Source organism: Coenobita brevimanus, chromosome 72, assembly GCF_032717465.1.
Source record: "Coenobita brevimanus isolate Jiangsu-jjx chromosome 72, ASM3271746v2, whole genome shotgun sequence".
Lineage (NCBI taxonomy): Eukaryota > Metazoa > Arthropoda > Malacostraca > Decapoda > Coenobitidae > Coenobita > Coenobita brevimanus.
In genome coordinates this window covers 14,976,068-14,997,202 of record NC_137025.1, presented here as the reverse complement: position 1 = coordinate 14,997,202, position 21,135 = coordinate 14,976,068, and the positions used below count along the sequence as shown (strand labels likewise).

Genomic DNA, 21,135 nt, shown 5'->3' with positions numbered 1-21,135 from the left:
TGTAAGAAAATGTTCTGGAGAGAGGTGAAAAGAGTAAGACAGGGTGGAAGTGAAGTTAGCAGGGGAGTGAAAGATAAAAATGGTAGATTCTGTGCGTGACAGAAATAAATGGAGAGAAATTGTGAATAAATAAGTGATGACGCAGCCCTGAGGGGATATTCTCCCGCATTTGGTCTGATCAGCTAGTCAGGTCAGGTGCGGGTAAGGGGATGGGTCTGTTATGATGTGGCAGGGGTAAACCAGTTCTGCTGTCGGGCCCTGCTGCGGATGTCACTGATTGCATTGCGCAGTTGACCCTTGTGCGGTGTGGTGCGGTGAGGATCTGTCCGTTCTCCCCTTTGGGGCTAAGATGTGAATGAGTGTGTTTGAATGGATGAGTAAATGGAGAGTGTGTTGTCCTGTCTCGGCTACCTCCCTTTCCTTGGGGGAAGCAGCCTAGGTATATAGATAGATAGACTAGTGGAGAAGGGAGAAAAAGTGAGCAGATGGAGAGAACACTTTAAGGAATTGTTGAACGTAGAGGATGGAAGTAATGCGAGTATAAGTGGCTGGGGAATGGCTGGGAGAAGGAGGGAGCTGAGAAGACAGGAAGAAATCAGTATGATAGAAGTTGTGGAAGCAATGAAGAAAGTTAAATCGGGAAAGCCCCAGGAATTGATGGAGTGTGTGATGAAATGCTGAAGCATGGGGGAGAGATAGTAGTAGAATGGATGTGGAAGATATGCAGATTGGCCTGGGAGGAAGGTAGAGTCCCGGAGGATTGGAAGTCAGGTATAATTATTCCCTTGTACAAAGGAAAAGGGGAAAAAGAAATGTGTGGTAATCATAGGGGCATTTGTCTTCTTAGTATAATAGGAAAAGTGTATGGTAGGATACTTACAGACAGAGGTAGAGAAAGAACAAAGAAATTAGTTGGAGAAGAACAGGGAGGCTTTAGGAAGGGAAGAGGTTGTGTAGATCAGATATTCATTCTTAGATCTTTAGTGGAAAAGTTTCTAGAGAAGGGAAAGAAGTTGTATGCGGCTTTCATGGATTTGGAGAAAGCATATGACCGGGTGGATAGACAAGGATTGTGGAAAGTGTTAAGAATATTTGGAGTAGATGGGAAGTTGTTGAATGCTGTGAAGAGTATGTACGATGGTGCGAAGGCTGCAGTGCGTGTGGATAGTGAACTAAGTGAATTTTTCTCTTTGAAAGTTGGTTTGAAACAGGGATGTGTCATGTCTCCATGGTTGTTCAATCTGTACATGGATAGGGTAATAAAAGAGGTACAAGGTAGGGTAGTGGATGTTGGAGTGGCCCTGGTGAGAGAGGATAGTGTTTGGAAACTCCCTGTACTGTTGTTTGCAGATGATACTGTGTTGTTGAGTGAAGACGAAGGGGAGCTGCAAGGCTTGGTGGATGAGTTTGAGAGAGTGTGTAAGAAACGGAATCTAAAGGTGAATGTAGGGAAGAGTAAAGTGATGGTCTTTGAGAGAGGTGAAGTTAGTGAATGTACAGCAAGGTTGGATGGTGAGGAATTGGAAAATGTGAGTACGTTTAAGTACTTGGGTAGTGTGATGAATAAGGATGGAGGTTTGGAGGGTGAAGTGCTTAAAAGGGTACAGCAAGGAAGAAAGGTTGCTGGTTCTTTGAAAGCAGTGATAAGAAACAGGGAAGTGAGCATGGAAGTGAAAAAGTTACTACATGACAGTATTGTGATACCAACTCTAACGTACGGAAGTGAAGCTTGAACATTGTTGGAAGGACACAAGTCAAGAGTGAGAGCAGTGGAAATGAGTTATTTAAGAGGAGCCTGTGGAGTCACGTGGAGAGACAGGCTGACGAATGAGGATATAAAGGAGTGTTGTGGTGTTGATGTGGATGTGATAGGAAGCGTTATGAGGAACACACTGAGGTGGTTTGGCCATGTGGAGAGGATGGAGGGTGAAAGACTGACGAAGAGAGTGTATGTGAGTGAGGTGGAGGGGGGAAGAGGGAGGGGGAGGCCGAGGATGAGATGGAGGGATGGGGTGGAGAGGTATATGAGAGAGGGGGGTGTGAGTTGGGAGCAGGGGAGTGAAATGGCGGGGGACAGGGCGACTTGGAGGCGATTTGTTTGTGGCCACCCCAAACGGGATTGAGGCGTCTGGCAATAGATAGATAGATAGAGATCATGTTGAAAGGAGCCTGATTGATTACGTGTTTGTAGAGAAATCAATGTTGGGTGTTGCTGATACGAGAGTGGTAAGAGGAAGATGTGGAGGTTTGTCAGATCATATGATTGTGGTATGCAAGATCAAGCTGAGAGGAGTGAGGTGGACCAAGAGAGACTGAAAGTCGAGAAGCTGAGGATCAAAGAAATGGCAGGTGAATACAGGGCCAAAGTAGGAGAGGAGTTAGAATCAGTGAATTGGAATGAAATGGATCTGGACAGCTTGTGGAATGTATGTAGGGATTGCTTAGTTAGGAATGCTAAAGCAGTGTATAGTGTGGTGAGAGTAACAATAAAAAAGAAAGATACAGTATGGTGGGATGAAGAGGGTAAGAGAACAATGGAGGAAAAGAGGAAAAAGTGATGAGTGGATTCAGGAGAGGGGTTCAGTTGAAATAAGAAATGAATATATTGAGATCAAGAAGCACATAAAGAGACTAGTGAAGAGGAAATAGAAGAAAGTATACAGTACGATGATCTAGGAAGAAAAATGAATGCAAATTACTCTGAAAATAGGAAGTTATTCTGGAAAGAGGTGCAGAAATGTAGAAGTGACAATGGAAAGAAATATGAAAGTGTGAAGGATGTAAGTGGAAGATTATTAACTCATGGGGATGAAGGAAGGATCTGATGGGAAGAATATTTCAAAGTCTGTTGAATGAGAATGGAGAGAGCAAAGCGACTGTTAACATGATTGGTTTTGGGGGTGTACAGAGAAGGAATGCAGCGCTAGGAAATGTAACACTTGCAGAGATGAAGAATGCTGTGAAGCCGTTGAAATATGAGAAAGCAGCTGGGGTTGATGAGGTGTATGCAGAGATGATTAAGTGTAGTAGAGAGAGCAGAATGAGGTGCTTGTTAGAGACATGTAAGAATGTATATAAGGATTGGAGATGCATAAGAATGTATATAGGGATTGCTTACTTAGGAATGCTAAAGCTGTGTGTGGTGTTCCAAGAATAACAACAAAGAACAAAGGTACAGCATGGTGGGATGAAGAGGTTAAGAAATCAGTGGAGGAAAAGAGGAAAAAATCTAGAGTGGATACAGGACAGGGATTCATTTGAAATAAGAAATGAATATATTGAGATCAAGAAGCACGTAAAGAGACTAGTGAAGAGGAAAAGAAGGTGGTAATTGATAATCTATGAAGGAAAATGATTGCAAATTACTCTGAAAATAAGAAGTTATTCTGGAAAGAGGTGAAGAAATGTAGAAGTGACAATGGAATGAAATGTGAAAGTGTGAAGGATGTAAGTGGTTGATTATTAAATCATGGGGATGAAGTAAGGACCAGATGGAAAGAATATTTTGAAAGTCTGATGAATGGGAATGGAAGAGCAAAGCGACTGTTAACATGATTGGTTTTGGGGGTGTACAGAGAAAAAATGCAGTGCTAGGAAACGTGACACTTGCAGAGGTGAAGAACGCTGTGAAGCGGCTGAAAGATGAGAAAACAGCTGGGGTTGATGAGGTGTATGCAAGATGATTAAGTGTAATAGAGAGAGTAGAATGAGGTGCTTGTTGGAGATTTGTAAGAAGGCATGGATGAATGAAAATTGTGCCAGTAGAGTGGAAAAAGGCAGTGATTGTACCCCTGTACAGGGAGTCCCCAGTATAAGAAGCCCCAATATACGAAAATTTGAATGTACGAAAGTGAATAATATAGGAAAAATTCCCCTACACGAAAGGCATATGCTTCGATCGTATGAAAAGCACTACAAGAAAATGATTCAAATATGGCACGCACCTGACCGCAGCACCATTATCGCATATGGCGAGGCAAGCAACTACCTCTGCTTCATCCCAGTCTGTTCCCCTTCCCTGGCTGTGTAGTGCATGCCTTCTGTACTCCAAGAATCTTCCACATCTTTTACATCATGCTTCATGCAACCCAAGTGTCCTTCACCATCATCATTATCATCTGTGGAGCCTCTCAAGAAGAAGCAACACTGAACCCTGTTGCTGGAGCGCAAGCTCGAAATTATCAAGAGGCACAAGGAAGGCCAGGGCGTGAGTGAGATCAGGCTTCACCTGTATATACTGTACTGTACTGTTTCCTATTTTTTACTCAGTAATTTGGTAAATAAACAATTGCTTATAGTTCATTTAGCTTTTATTAAAGTCTGACAAATCTAAACATAGGGTTTTGGTGGAGTCTGCCTCTGCCTGCACTATTGCCATGTTTTCTAACCCTGCGATGTATAACGCCTGTGGTTTGTGTAGTAGGAATGATACATAAACATAACTCATACTAATATAACTGTAATGAAAGTGCTGACATGTATCAAGGAGGAATAAAACTATTCTGCATACTATATTATACGATAATAGAGAAACGTGGCATAAAAATTTGGCAGTGTTGCTCTAAAAATATTCTAATTATTATTTACTTTCCCAACACTTCTAACATTGCTAATTAATTTAGCAAGTATAATTGCAAGAAAATTTGAAGAGATAAAAGTGGGAAGAGGCGATCCTTTCATAATTAAAATAAATATATCAAACAGCTCTGGGGTGGCAGCACTCACGCGACACGTGTTTGTGAGAGAGAGAGAGAGAGAGAGAGAGAGAGAGAGAAATAATAATAATAATAATAATAATAAAACTTTATTTCCACTAAACAGTGGGTATTCTTATACATTATACAGTAGTACAGCATACAGTATGAAAGTTCTATACACAGTATAATACAAGTTGATACATATGGTGGAGAATAGTGACAGAGAGGTAAATGGTTTAAAAGGTGTGGGGACACTTAGGTTAAAAATAGATCAGTTAAGGGATTTAGGAACGAAGGCAGTGGGAAGGATTAAGACAGATGGGATTGTAAGATTAGGGAGTTTGAGCAATAGGGTAGAATGTTTCCCAATGCACCTGGGAGGAGGAGGAGGAGGAGGAGGAGAGTCAAGCAGTTACGGTACGGTAGGTTACATTTCCGTATGCTCTCAATAAAATAGCATAGCAATTATCAACGGCTAATTATTATACAGGTGTTGATGGTGGGGGTCTATATTTATAGGAGGTGTTGGTGGTGGAGGTATTGCGGGTGTTGTTGATGGGGGTGTTGTTGGGGGTAGGGGTATAGGGGGTGTTGGTGGCAGGGGTATAGGGGGTATTAGAAAAACGGAGATCACAAGAGGGAAACAGTGTCAAGGTCATCGCTGATGGAGAGGTCAGCTCGGAAACGTGGTAACAGTGCAGGGAGGGGCTGACTCCACCAAAACCCTACGTTTAGATTTGTCAGACTATAACATTTTCACTGTACAGTAGATTTGAGAGCTTACAACCAGCCTAGTACAGTACAGAGTAGTTAGTTGACAGTTTTTGGAGGGCTCCTGGAATGCATCTTCTCATTTTCTTAAGTTTCTTATGGGAAAAATACTTCAGTATACGAAAAATTGATATACGAAATTTTTTAAAGGTACCTGACCCTTTCATTTATGGGGGGCTCCCTGTATAAAAATAGAGGTAAGAAAATTGAGTGCAAGAATTATCGTGGCACAAGTCTATTGAGTATGGTAGGGAAGGTATATTGAAGACTTATTACGGAGAAAGTAAGAGAGAGATCAGACGTCCTAGTGAGTGGCGAACAGGGTGGTTTTAGGAGTGGCAGAGAATGTGTGGATCAATATCTGCAGTAAGACAGATAGTGCAGCAGGCATGTGAGAAGGACTGTAAGGTGTTTATGACAATTATGGATCTGGAAAAAACATGCGCACAGTAGACAGAGAAGGACTGTGAAAAGTTTTGTGCATGTATGGTGTGGTTGGTAAGCTGCTTGGTGCTGTCTAGAGTTTTTATGATGGTAGTGAGGAATGTGTAAGGGTAAATGAGCATCTAAGTGCTTGGTTCACGATCAGTGTGGGCATGCGACAAGGTTGTGTGATGTCTCCATTGTTGTTCAATATATACCTGTATATATGGATGGGGTGATGAGAAAAGTAAAAACACAAGTAACGGAGAGTGGGATGGTGTTGGTAATGAATGGTGATGGATGGAATATCTCAAATTTATTGTATGCTGATGATGCAGTGCTACTTACAAAGTAATCCCTGTACTATCCGGACGCCCACTTTCCGGACACCCTTCTTACTGGATATTGTGGGCCTGGACCTTCGGAACCCAAAAATGGCCAAAAAAAGAAAAAAATCCCCCCCAAAAAAATCCAAATTTTTTCCCACCTTTAGCCAAACAGCTGTTACACCACGGACCCATAACCCCTTCCTTCCTCCCCCCTCCCCCCTCCCCTGTCAGGGTTGCCATTTGGTATTTTTCATTACCAAATGTGGGCCAATTTGGTAATGAAAAATTTGTTTGGTAATGAATCAGAATAATGCATTACCAGATGGATTTTTCACATATATGAGGATACACAGGATGGAGTTGGTGGATTGTTTGCTGTCTCTGATTAATCTGCTAGCCTACATGGCATGAAAATAATCAACATGCTGTTAATTATAGGGAGAGTGATTACATGTATTTCCACTTATACATATAATTAATGAAGAATAAATTATGAATTATGAATTTGGTAATGAAAAGTTAAATTTGGTGATGAAAATTTAAGAGTTTGGTTATGTGGCCATTGTGATCTGGCAACTCTGTTTCCCCATCACCAACACTCCAACAGTTACTGCCTAACTTCGATCGCGAGTAGATGCTTAGCTCAGTGGAAGCCACACGTGCTCATTTTTTGTGAATAAACAGTGAATAAACTGCAATACCTCGCCAGTAGACCACATGGGAATTTACATTGTTGTGCAGTGTTAAGAAATTAGAATTTAGAGTGCAAAGGATTAACTTTGTAGTGGAAATTGGCAGTTGAACTGACGGTTGAAGCTGGCGTGGTGCAGTTAAGAACAATGTGCAGTGTTAATCAATTATAACTCACAGTGCAAAGAATAAAGTGCAGCACAACACTGGATTACTGTACATGCTTCAAGAGCATTTTCACCACTCCCAAAGCCTTAGAGAATGCACCCACAGATGTGCTGTAAGTACCCTGGCTGAGGTACAGTCACTTCTAATTCCTCATTCTTTGGTTCCTTTTCATTTATTTCATGCTTTATATCCATTATTGGTGTGAACAGTGTCTTAAATAGGTTTAAATAGATGCTAATCATGTCCGGGAGGGAGTTATTTAGGTGGCTTTCAAAGTTAGGCTGGGTTAGGGTCCTTACGTACCAGTCCAGGAGCCAGGGGCCCACTTTCCAGATGGGACCACTTTCCGGACATGCCTTTGGCTCTATTATGTCGGATAGTAGAGGGATTACTGTACTGGACAAGAGCTTGGTAGACTTGTGCAGTTTGATTGATGTCTGTGAACTTTGAGCCTTTAGAGTAAATGTAGAAATGAGTAAAGTGATGGTTATTGAGAGAGCAGGTGACTCCCAGTGTGGTGTTACAGTGAATGGAGGGAGACTGGAACTGGAGAGAGTTCAAATACCTGGGTACAGTGATAGAAAAGTGAGGAAAATGTGCAAAAGAAGTTGAAAGTAGAGTGACACAAGGAAGGAAAGTGGCTGGTGCTATGAAGGCCTTGATAAAAAACAGAGATGTCGGTGTTGCAGCACCCGGGGCTTACATGAAGGAGTGTTAGTGCCAGCATTAACATATGGATGTGAGACAATGGTGTGGCATGAAAATGAAGTCAAGAGTAAGAGCAGTGGAGATGGGACTGCTAAGGAATGTATGTGGAGTACAGAGAGTGGATAGGATACAGAATAATGTGATACATGAAGTGAAGGATACGGAGTGAGGAAGTTTGTGGACACCAGAATTGAAAAGAGTGTACTGAGATGGTACGGTCATGTGGAGAGAATGAATAACAATAGAGTGGTGAAAAGTGTATATCTGAGCAAATTTGAAGGAGAGATGAGACGAGGTAGGCCAAGGAGAAGGCGGAGGGATATGGTGGATGGGTGTGTGAGGAAGAGAGGTATGGAAGTTGGTGAGGCTGAGCGACTGACAAGAGACTGAGCTGGCTGGATGAATTTTGTTTGGAGAAGTGCATAATCAGGGATTTTGCACCCTTTTTCAATGTGACAGCATCCAGACTGACTCTGTAAGATAGGTATATGTGAAGTTACAGAATGTGGTGAAAGTTTTTTGGCCTTATCAGATGGAGCGAGGATTCCGTGGGCTTGAATAATGAATGAATGGAAGCATGTCCCATTGAATTTGGCAAACTTGGGCTCTCTGGATGTTAGGTAGGAAAGGAGATCCGGATGATGATGATGTGAGGAGTCATTTGCATAGTGGTATATGCACTCAGCCCCCTGTTATCACACCTAATTGGTTATAGCAAATGTGCATGATAGCTGAATTCATGATAGCTGAACTGAAGAATCAATGGGGAAATTTTTAATTGTTTTTTTGGTGGCCCATTTTTCTAACTTTTAACCACTTTATGCCAGCGATTACCAGCCAATCTCTCCTCCAGTATGAAATAAAGCATTATTATATTAATAATAACATTATAATCAATAAATGAACAACATAGTAGGCCATCAAACTTACTTTTATAAGGAGCACTACGTTTGAACTTCTTCTTGTGTCTGAGGCGGCAGCTGAAGGAGCAAGTTTCATTTGTTTCTCAATATGTTCTTTCTTAAAACTCCCCTCACAGTAGACTCATTCACTCCAAACTTCTTTGCTGCTCTTCTCTTTGTCTCACCACCATCAATAAGCTTGCAGATTTCTAGCTTCTGGGCATATGTCAGGTTTATTCGTGGCTTTATCTCCCTTGAACTTCCTGCCGCCTTCCGCTCGGCGATTGTGGGTGTTTTTTTTCAGTCTGTCAGCCATTTTATCACACACACACACACACACACACACACACACACACACGGAGAAGGTGAGTAGTGTATTAGAAGAGCATAAGGCAAAGTGGGCTCACATAGAAGAAGAACAGAAAGAAGTGGTCAGCTTAAGAGAGATCATCGAGGAAGAAAGGGAAATGAACAAGAAAAAAATGGAAGAAAATGTAGTGAAAATACTGAAGAAAAAAGAGAAAATAGTGAGAGAAACTGTAGAAAGGAACAGATGTGTGGTAGTATTTGGAAACAGGGAAGAGGAAGAAAAGGTTAGGTTCGTAAGACTCGAGAGAGACACGAACCTGATGAGAGGAATATTAGGCAAGACTGACCCCGAAGGAGACAAGTGGCTAAAAGAAATTGAGGAAGTAAGGAGGTTAGGGCCTTATAAGAAAGGGGAAACAAGACCAATGAGAGCCAAGTTTACATCAGAAAGTGTAATAAATGAGATACTTAAAGTGACCTGGAAATTAAGCATAGAGGCGGGGATGGAAAATATTATAATAAGAAAAGATCTGAATGAAGAAGAAAGAGAAGTTTTAAAATCATTAAAGGAAGCAAGTAAAGGAAAAAAATGACAAGAGGACAGAGGAAGAATGTAATACTTTTTTTTGGAGAGTATTGGATATGAAAGTAAGGAAGTGGTATTTAAGGAAATAGAAGTGAAGGAAACTAAGGGGGATGGCTGTGAAAGATCAGAAGTTGAGGAAGTGGTACGGACAGAGAGTAGGAGAGAAGAGGGTATTAAAAACATCAAAAATAATTTGAAGGTGATATATACTAATGTTGATGGTTTCATATCGACAAGGATCGAAATTAACGATTTCTTGAGAGAACATGAACCTGATGTCATGTGCTTTGTAGAGACCAAATTAAGAGAAGATATTGCTGTTCATTTGGGAGATGGTAAATACAAACTGTGGAGAAAAGACAGAAAAGAAAAAAAGGGAGGAGGAGTGATGATAGCAGTGAAGAACAACATAAATGTAGATACTGTGGAAATGGGAGAAGGCAGGGCTGAAGTGATATATATGAAATTAGAAACTGGAGAGAATGTTAAGAGAGATATGGCGGTAGTGTATGTTCCCCCAAAGACGAGAGCATGGAAGGATGACGAATACCATGAGATGTTGTCAGATATGGCTAGCTGTTTTCAAAAAATAATTGAGAAAAGCAGTAATATAATTTTGGTGAGTGACTTTAACTGTAAAGAGGTGAACTGGGAGGAATGGTACCCGGGAGGCGGCGAGGATTCGTGGGGCACTACGTTATTAAATATAATAATGAATAATGTGATGACGCAATGGGTCAAAGAAGAGATTCGGTTTCGAGGTGAGGACACACCAGCAAGGTTAGATTTACTGTTCACCAAAGAACCCGATGTAATAGAATCATTGAAATATCTCTGTCCTTTAGGAAAAAGTGATCATGTGGTCATTGAGTTCTAGATGTTAATAGGGAACGTCGAGCCAAGAGACGAGCCTCATAGACAGGGAAGATACAACTTTGGGAAAGCAAATTTCATGGGATTGAGAAATTTTTTTGAAAATGCGGATTGGAGAAAATTCAGAGAAACAAGAGAGATACAGAGGAAGTGGGATATCTTTCTAGACCTCTATAATTTGGGAGTGGAAAAATTTGTACCAAGAGTAAGAGGGAAAGAAAACAAGAAAAAGGAGTTGTTTAATAGAAGGTGTATGATAGCAAAAAAAGAGAGAGAGAAGGCGTGGAACAATTGGAGAAAGAGAGGTAACAACAGAACAAAGGAAGAATATAAAAGAACAAGAAATGAATACACAAGAATACGTAGAGAAGAAGAAAGGAATTTTGAAAAAGGTATAATAGACAAATGCAAGGATGAACCCAAACTGTTTTATAGGTTTGTTAATGGCAAACTGAAACAAAAGGAAGGAATCACCAAACTGAAAGTAGAAGGAGAGGTCTTTAAGGATGCGGCAATGCAAGTAGAAATAATGAACAAACGTTTCCAGTCAGTTTTCACTAAAGAAAAGGAGCTTGTGGAAGGGGAGGGAGTGATTAGAAATTTTCCGGTGATAAAAGATATAAAAGTGGAGGTATGGGAAGTGTATAAATTACTGGAAACTCAAGATGTAAGGAAAGCCCCAGGACCTGATGGAATTTCTAATTGGGTACTGAAGGAATGCAGAGAACAACTGGCGGATAAAATTCACAGTTTAATCGTATGCTCACTGGAAGAGGGGAAAGTGCCACAAGAATGGAAGAGGGCAAATGTGGTACCAATTTACAAGGGAGGAAACAGGGAAGAACCCCTGAATTATAGGCCAGTGTCTCTAACCAGCATGGTCGCAAAATTGTATGAGAGAATCCTGAAAGACAGATAGATAAAATATCTGGAAGAGATGAATATTTTGGCTGAATGTCAGTTTGGATTCAGAAGTGGAAGGTCATGTGTTTCTAATTTGTTGAGCTTTTACTCAAGAGCGATTGACGTGGTACAGGAGAGAGATGGTTGGGTGGATTGTGTGTACTTAGAGAAGGCCTTTGACAAGGTACCTCATAAGAGACTAATGTGGAAACTAGAATATATAGGAGGACTGAAGGGGAAACTTCTGGAATGGATGAGAGACTTTTTGAGAGACAGACAAATGAGGACAATAATAAAGGATAGGATGTCTGGATGGAGGGAAGTAACAAGTGGAGTCCCTCAAGGCTTGGTGTTGGCGCCAGTAATGTTCCTGATTTACGTAAATGATATGGTAGATGGAGTGAACAGTTATGCAAGTCTGTTTGCTGATGATGTAAAGATCTTGAGGAAGGTAGAGGTTGAGGAGGATTGTAAAATACTACAGGAGGATTTGGATAGGATACACAATTGGAGCCGGTCGTGGGAAATGAAATTTAATGTAAAGAAATGTATAATATTGGAAATGGGTAAAAGTACCAGGAGGCCATCACTGAATTATTTGTTGGGTAATGAATTAATCACAAAAAGGAGAGAAGAGAAAGATTTGGGAGTGCTGGTCCAAGATAGTTTGTCACCAGAAAAGCACATTAACAAGATAGTTAGAGAGACTTATAAACTCTTGACTAACATAAGAGTAGCATTTCATTATATGGATGAGGAGATGATGAAAAAATTGATAGTGGCCATGATCTGCCCCAGGTTAGAATATGCAGCGGTAGTGTGGTCCCCACACAAAAAGAAAGATATAAGCAAGATTGAGAGAATACAAAGAACAGCAACCAAGATGGTCCCCAGTCTGACAGACCTGTCATACAGAGAGAGGATGGAAAAACTGGATTTGCCTTCCTTAGAGGAAAGGAGAAAGAGGGGAGACATGATTGTAGTGTTCAGGACCAAGGTGGGAGTAGATAAAATTGACAAAGAAGATCTGTTTGTATGGGATAAGAGAGCAACAAGAGGACACGGAATGAAATTGAAAAAGTCAAGCTACTTGAAGGATATCGAGAAATATAACTTTCCTTATAGAAGTATAGACTTATGGAATAGCCTGGACAAAGAGATCGTCCAGTCTAAAAACTTAAACGAGTTTAAAGGTAAATTTGACTTATTGAGAAACAGCGACGGAAACCCTCGAGCATAGTACATTCCGTGTATATCACAGTTAGGTATATTAGGTAAATACTTAAATATTTGGAATGACTTAGACAAAGAGGTGATGCATGAGAAAAACATTCATGTTTGTAAAGGTAGACGTGATAAATGTGGATATGGAGACAGGACAACACGAGCATTGCTCAATTCCTGTATACTACAAATAGGTAAATACACACACACACACACACACACACACACACACACACACACACACACACACATACAAAAAAAAAAGTGTAAGGAATTCCTCTTTCACTGTCAGCAGAGAGCCAACATGCATTCAGTTGAAGTGGTGGGGCGCTTGGGGAACATCAGCCAATCACTAGCGGGGGTGCTCTGTGACATAGGTGGATGATGTCACACCAATCTGGTGCGGTGTTCACAACCCGGGTGCTTCAAACTCAATGCTTGATAGTGATCTTGGGATGCGTGATAGCATGTATGGTTGTGCATTTGATGTATGCGTGATAGCAGATAACCGCAATAGCTGAACGCGTGATAGCAGGGGGATTAGTGTATTCTAATTTTATTTTTATCAGACTTTGAAAAGGGATAAGATTACTGGGTAGTACTTTTTCAGACCCATCATCTATCTGCCTATCAATCTGCAGTGCACACTGACACAATGTGAATCACCTACAATATGAAGTCATCCCAGAAAATGCTTATTTTTATTGAATGCGAAATCTGTGAATCGAACTTCCCAACATCCGAATCAGCTGTATGATTCCAAGGTAAAAATGGACTTCCCACCATTACTATGAGTGTTGGGCTGGACAGTGCGAGTCAGGCACACAAAAGGCAGGTGGCTGGCAAAGACCCAGATTCAAAATGGCAGGCAGCTGGCCAGCTATCTGCATGCCATCTACCGACTTTCCTGGGTAAACAGACACTTCTCCATATTGCTGTGAGGACACATGTTGTTCCTCGCATCCTGTAGTCCGTTTTAGCATGTAGCAGTACCCACTTGTTCATTATGGCCCCACCATAGAATTCTAAGAGAAGAGGATCTCATTAGAGGTGAAGAGAAAGGTTATTAAAATGAAGCAGGAAGGGAAAGGAAACTCAGCAATTGGGATAGAGGTAGGCTTGGGTGAATCAACTGTTAGAAATATCTGGAAGAATAAGGAGGCGATCTTACAGACGATCAGGACTTATGCTGGGCAGCCGATTGATGACAGGAACAAGGTGACTAATTCTGCTGTTACCCAAATGGAACGCTAACTTGCTCATTACATTCACCGCAAGGAAAGGGAGAATGTGCCACCAGATGATAGAGTACCGGTAATTCATGAACAGGCCAAATTTTACTACAGAAAGTGCATCAGTCAGTGTCCAGTCCCAGAACAGAAACCATTCAAAGCTTCCAAAGGCTGGCTTCAGCGATTTTTGAAGAGGAAACAATTCAATTTGAAATTATATGTTAAACGGGGTAGTGCTGATGAACCAGCTGCAAACTCATTTCCACCCATTCTAAAGGGAGTCATTGATGAAGGTGGATACACCAAGGATCAAATTTTTAATGCAGATCAAGCTGGTCTAAATATCAAGATGATGCCAAGGTCAACCTACATCAGCAAAAATCAAAAGCAAGCTAGAGGAAGAAAGATAGACAAGACTAGGCTCGTGTTCACTATGAAACCCGTGGTGGTTCACACAGCAAAGCATCCCAGATGTTTTAAGAATGTTTGCAGCATGAATCAGCTAGATGGATTCTACTGGTACAATGCAGTGAATGGATGGATGACCTCCACTATCATGCAGTCTTGGATGCAAGAACATTTCATACCTGATGCTTGTTTGATGTGCCGCCAGCTCGAAATATCCTTCAAGATCTTTCTCATCCTAGACAATGCACCTTGTCATCCAGCTTACCTAGGTGATGTTCATCCCAGTGTCAAAGTGCTATTCTTGCCCCCCAGCACATCATCTTTGGTGCAACCACTCGACCAAGAGGTGATTTGTAATGACAAGAAGTTCTACTACACCAGAGTCTACAATTACCTATGAGAAAAGACAGAGACAGACGAAGAGTTACGGCAGATTGAAGCAGAGGACTTATGGGGAGACCTGGATATAGACGAGCTGACCCAGAACTTCCTGACCCTACACCACCAAGAACAGCAGCAGCAGCAACAACAGGAAGAACAGAAACAGAAGAAGATGAGGAAACAAAAGAAAAGAAAATGAAGAAACAACACCTGAAATGAGAGTGACTCAGTTTTGAAAGTATTTCACCGTTAAGAATGCCATGGGATTCCTGATAGAATCGTGGAATGACATCAATGCTGCAACAATCCAACATTCTTGGCGCTCTCTTGTTCCTCACCTGTGTTCTAAAGAGCCAGGTAGGGGTGTGCAAGAGGCGGCTGTGGCAGACAGGGAAGTTTTAATGGCAGCTCAGTCAATGGCGGGCTGTGGTGCTGTGACAGCTTAGGAGATTCGTGAGGTTATATGCGGTGGAGAAGAAGAGACAGCAGAAAACGCAGTGGTACATGTCAATGAGGAAGATGAAATTGCCAGACAACAAGAGAATGCAGAGAGTCAACCTGAGAGAGCCCCAGCACCTGATGAAGCAACCCAAATGAGAAAAATCAGCAAGGTTCTGATGTCTTTGGACAGATTCTAGGAGGAAATCCGAGTCAGCGAGGATGACCAGTTCAGGGCTGAAGAAATATACCAGAGTTTGGAGCGAGTTCTGCGTTATTACATTGACAAACACCAGGATGCAGTTAACAGAAAGATCTGATTACAAAATTCCCTTGCCGGTCTGGTTCTACCTAAGCTGATAACCCAAGACTAGGAACTTCGACTCAGGATGATGATGATGCCATGTCTGTGGTCTTAGCTGTCGACTTTGAAGGCTTTATGGCACCTCCAGGAGACTTCAGCAGAGACAGCAACAGTGACAGTGAGAGTGACTACGAGGCATCCCACCCCACGGGGCAAGAGTAGATGCCCTGAGCCTCGGATACCCACCCCCCTCCCTTCTTAAGAAGCCCAGAAGTCACTTAAATAAAGGTACATGGTGTTCTATTTGTTGGTCCAACCAGAAGTACTCTTAGACAAAGTATTAGCAGGGTAGAGTAGGCTGGAAGGGGACCCGAAGACCAAGCCCTGGGTGGGTTGTCCACCATATACCATTTTTCCCATAAGTTCTTTAGTTCACACAGTGTGAAATCATAGAATGCGAGGGTTTCTGCCGCGCATAAACTCGCATTGTGTAAGGGTGCACTGTGTCTATCTTTCAATTGCAAGACGGATTAATCCTGTAAAGGGTGGCCACAAACAAATCGCCTCCATGTCCCCATGTCTCCTGCCATTTCATTGCCCTGCTCTCAGCTCACACTTGCTCTCACATATACCTCTCCGCTCCATCCCTCCATCTCATCCTTGGCCTCCCCCTCCCTCTCCCGCCTTCCACCTCACTCACATACACTCACTTCGTCAGTCTCTCACTCTCCATCCTCGCCACATGGCCAAATCAGTGTGTTTCTCATAACACTTCCTGTCACATCCACATTCACACCACGATGCTCCTTCACATCCTCATTTGTCAGTCTGTCTCTCCATGTGACTCCACAGGCTCCTCTCAAATCACTCATTTCCACTGCTCTCACTCTTGACTTCTGTCCCTCTAACAAGGTCCAAGCTTCATTTCCATACGTTAGAGTTGGTATCACAATACTGTCATGTAGTAACTTTTTCACTTCCATGTTCCCTTCCCTGTTTCTTATCACTGTTTTCAAGGAACCAGCAACTTTTCTTCCCTGCTGTACCCTTTCAAGCACTTCATCCTCCAAACTTCCATCCTTACTCATCACACTACCCGAGTACTTAAATGCACTCACATTTTCCATTTCCTTCTCATCCAACCTCACTGTACATTCACTGACTTGACTTCTCTTGAAGACCATAACTTTACTCTTCCCTACATTCATGTTCAGACTCTGTTTCGTACACACACTCCCAGACTCATCCACCAAGCCTTGCAGCTCCCCTTCGTCTTCACTTAACAACAGTGTATCATCTGCAAACAACAGCACAGAGAGTTTCCAAACACTGTCTTCTCTCATTAGGGCCACTCCAACATCCACTGCCCTACCTTGTATCTCTTTTATAACCCCATCAATATACAGACATGACATCCCTGTTTCAATCCAACCTTCTAGTAGAAAAATTCACCCGGTTCATTGTCCACACACACTGCAGCCGTAGCACCCTCATACATACTCTTCACAGCATTCAACAACTTCCCATCTACTCCATATATTCTAAATACTTTCCATAATCCTTGTCTATCCACCCTGTCATATGCTTTCTCCAAATCCATGAAGAATGCATATAACTTCATTCCCTTCCCTAGAAACTCTTCCACGAAAGATCTTAGAATGAATATCTGATCTACACAACCTCTTCCCTCCCTAAAACCTCCCTGTTCTTCTCAAATTAATTCCTCTGTTATTTCCCTAACTCTTTCAGTGAGTATCCTACCATATAGTTTTCCTATTACACTAAGACAAATGCCCCTATGATTACCACACACTTCTTTTTCCCCTTTTCCTTTGTACAAGGGAATAATTATACCTGACTTCCAATCCTCTGGAACCCTACCTTCCTCCCAGGCCAATCTGCACATCTGCCACATCCATTCTCCTACCATCTCTTCCCCATGCATCAGCATTTCACCACACACTCCATCAATTCCTGTGGCTTTCCCCATTTTGACTTTGTTCATTGTCTCCACAACTTCCATCCTACTGATTTCTTCCTCTCTTCTCACATCTCTCCGTCTCCCAGCCATTTACACTCACATTACTTTCATTCCCTATGTTTAGCAATTCCTTAAAGTGTTCTCTCCATGTGCTCACTTTTTCTCCCATCTCCACTAGTAATCTACCATATTTAACTTTCACTCCCTGACTAACTTCTTTGCCACCCTGTCTAACTCTCATTACCTCTTTCCAGAACATTTTCTTACATTCCCCCCACTTTACACTCAAATTCCTTCCAAATTCCTCATCCACTCTCTTCTTACTCTCTCTTATTAATCTTTTCACCTCTCTCTTCCTTTCTATATATAACTCTGTCTTCCATCTCCCAACTTCTTCCATGCCCTTGTTCCTCATCCACTCTCTATATGCATTCTTCTTTTGTGACACAGCCTGTCTCACCTCTTCATTCCACCATGCTGTTCCCTGCACCCCCTTTCATCTTCTCTTCACCTCACACACCACCTCACATGCTGCACAGATTTCTTCTGTGAATATCCTGCACACACCTTCCACTTTCCTCTTATATTCTGCCTTTTTCTCATCCTCTTGTAACCCGTCCACCCTTCTTGCATATACTTCTTCCTCCTGTCCTTCCCTTCTTCAATTTCTCCATTTCACTTTGACCAAGATTCTCACCACCACTGGGTGGTGGTCAGAAAGTCTACTCCCTGAACCTCTATATGCTCTTGCATCCATTACACACCTTCTCATCCTTTCATCCACACACACATACTCAGTCATTGCCTTCTGTTCATTCAGTTCACCACTTGCCACGTATACTTATGGATTCTTTTATGCAGAAGAGGGTATTGGCTATCACCAACCCCCTCCCGGCACAAATGTCCACTAAAAGCACTACCATTCTCATCTGTCTCAGCAGGCACACCCTGCTCACCAACTACTCCATCCACCTTCACATTCCCTACTTTACCATTCATATCGCCAATCAAAAACACTTTCTCATTCCTTTCAGACTTTTCCATGCACGCTTCCACATTTGTCCAGGACTTTTTTCTCACTCTGCTTGCACGATCTTGTGTTGGTGCATACACGCACACAGTCATCCACATTTGTAGTCCACCTTTCAATCTTACCTACACAATCCTTGAGCCAACTAATCCATACTCTTTTATATTCTCCTTCCATCAGTTACTCACAGCAATACACACTCCTTGTTTTGCCCTCTCATTCTCACCTACTTCCATACATATACCCCATCCATACTCCCATTCTCTCACAGTCTCACCTCTTCATTTAGTTTTAGTTAATCCACATACATCCACTTTTGTCCCCTCAAGCACCTGGACAATCTCTCTCTCTCTATCACCTCATCATTCGCACCCCTTACATTCCACGTTGCAATCCATATCATGCCTTTGTTTGGTCTTTAGTCATCACCTTTTGGTCAGTCCTTGTCCAAGGGTTCTTGTTCATATTTTTAATTAGTTGTTTTCCGGGGAGGGGCATTAACCCTCCACCAACCCGCTTGTTGTCTCGTAGGGAACACATATTGTTGGTTATAAGGTCACCACCCAGCGTTGTAAATGCTTTCCTGGTTTACAGGAAATCAACATCAGCAAGTTCAGATTTAATATTTCATGTTATATATCACGAATTATATGGTGCAATTCAGTAAAGCAAAATTTCATCTGACATCATCATCATTATCCTAGATTTCTTCTTATCATTTCAGTACAGTATGATATTTGAAAAAAAATTCACTTCAATAACAAATAAATCATTTAAAAGTATGAAAGTAGATATTTTACATTATTTAGACTGTAATAATCCATTACCTTCAAGTATAGTCTGTGGTATGTTTTTAGTCATGTAGCATAGATACTGCTGACATTGCTGAAATTTGTACCATAGATGTATAAACCTTAGCATGTGTTTAGTCTTGTAGCATACTGTAGTTACTGCTGAGCATTGCTGAAATATGTACCATAAGTGTGTAAAGCTTAACTAGTTTGATATTGTATCTATAGCTTAGAAGAATGTAAGATGTCAAGGACAGGCTTGTACCAGTAACACTAGGTAGTTTATGCTCAAGAATTTGATTCACTTGCCTGCATATCTCAGTAAGATTGGCCCCTATACTCATGTTTACTTCTTTCATTAGTAAGGTCCAGCAGTGTTGTTCTAACCATGATACTCTTTTCAGTATATTAGTTAGGTTGGTATAATGGATTTGGATGATGATTGTCTATATGCCATTAATCCCTTTGCCGGCTATGACGTGATTCTCATCACAAAAGTTTGCTTCCTGAAGAAGTTCAGTTACATAATCATTTCTCAAAAGATATCTCTTGAAATAGCCTGGAGACATGGTTAGAGTTATGAATTTTACATCCTGCAGTTAAATATAGATGCAGGTCACATCACAGAATTTGGGAAAGTAAATTTTGAATGAAACAAGGTTGTTCAACCACCGTGCATGCCTTATCGAGCCAAGAGAGCATTTTGTATAGAACAACCCACCCAGAATTTTATGGCCATGTGCAAAAGTTAACTTTATACTGCTCATTTTGACTAGGTGTAAAACTATCATCTCCCCATCTTGACTGCTTAGCATTAAGAAATTACCCAGTAAATAATGCAGATGTATGATGCTAGTCATGAAGTGTTATGGAAAGGATGTTTTGGCCATAGTATCATCTTTTTCTGTCATTGAGCAATGGGAGATAAGCTGGAAAAGAACACAGATCTCTGCCTAGTGAAAGTGAATGAAATGTAATTAGGCCTAATAGTGTTTTTATCTAACTATGATAATCCTTTGCAGTTCCAGTGATAATCAAGTTAAGCAGCTAGGCCTGAGATCTCGGATACATGCACCGACTGGTCAGCCAGCCAGCTCGTCTCCCCCCACAACCACCACAATCCATGCCTCAAGTGGACCCCATTGCCCCACTGTGTGTGTTGTGTCACCTGGTAAGCTTTGTCATCTTATAGTGGAGGCAGATTGAAACTCGTATATTTGTGTCAGACTGGATCTTGTGCATTTTTTAAAAACTGAGAGCATGAATATGTAGTTATGCCCCTAAATTTTGATGGTCTTGTATGGAACATCTGTGTGTACCAAACAACAAGAAAGAGAGTGAACATATATATAATCCCTGTTTCATAGATGAAATGATTGTCAGAAATTGATAGCATCACTTTCTCATTATATTATCAGTTTTAAGAGTACCATCATCAGGATATCAAGGTATTTTATTCTCTATCCCACAGTCAGTGAGACAGGTATTATTACTCAAAGAGTAGTTTACTGTAACCTTATGTGACTTTGCCATGTATGCTTTTCTTGAAGCTAAGTTTTGTATGATTTGTGTCCCATTGCTTTTTATACTACACATATTTGTTTTTGTACCCCTTTTTTATATTATCAGTAATGACAATGAGGACTGTAAGGAACCAATGCACTGTAGATGACTCTTACGGAGGTGAATATCATGAGTAGTACATGCCCATTTTGCCTTTAACATACTGTGGTCATGTTCAGCTTGTGTCCCTGTTAACAGAAATGGATAAGTACTTGAGAACATTTCTGGTAGTAATAATCTGTACTACTGACATAAGTTCTAAGTCTTCAGGTTACCATATTATGACACTGGGTGTTGCTTACTTGTCTGTTCTTGCAATGATAGTCAGTTCACAGCTTTAATACATTGCAATACATATATGCTTGCTTTTTGCATTTTTTCCAGTTGTATTGGTTATATCTGACATCTGGCTTTCAGTGATTCC

The 21,135-nt window shown here is 41.4% G+C and overlaps 1 protein-coding gene across 2 annotated transcripts in view; it reads left to right on the top strand.

The window, feature by feature from the left end:
• The window catches only part of LOC145407263 (vesicle-associated membrane protein 3-like), a 47,202-nt gene extending 26,485 nt beyond the window's left edge, over positions 1–20,717 (top strand). For both annotated transcript variants that reach the window (XM_080278300.1, XM_080278299.1), the window contains one exon: positions 20,171–20,717. In XM_080278300.1, coding sequence (XP_080134426.1) covers positions 20,171–20,199 — 29 coding nt within the window. In that variant the 3' untranslated portion in view covers positions 20,200–20,717. The remainder of the gene's footprint in view (positions 1–20,170) is intronic.
• Positions 20,718–21,135: the final 418 nt, after the last annotated feature.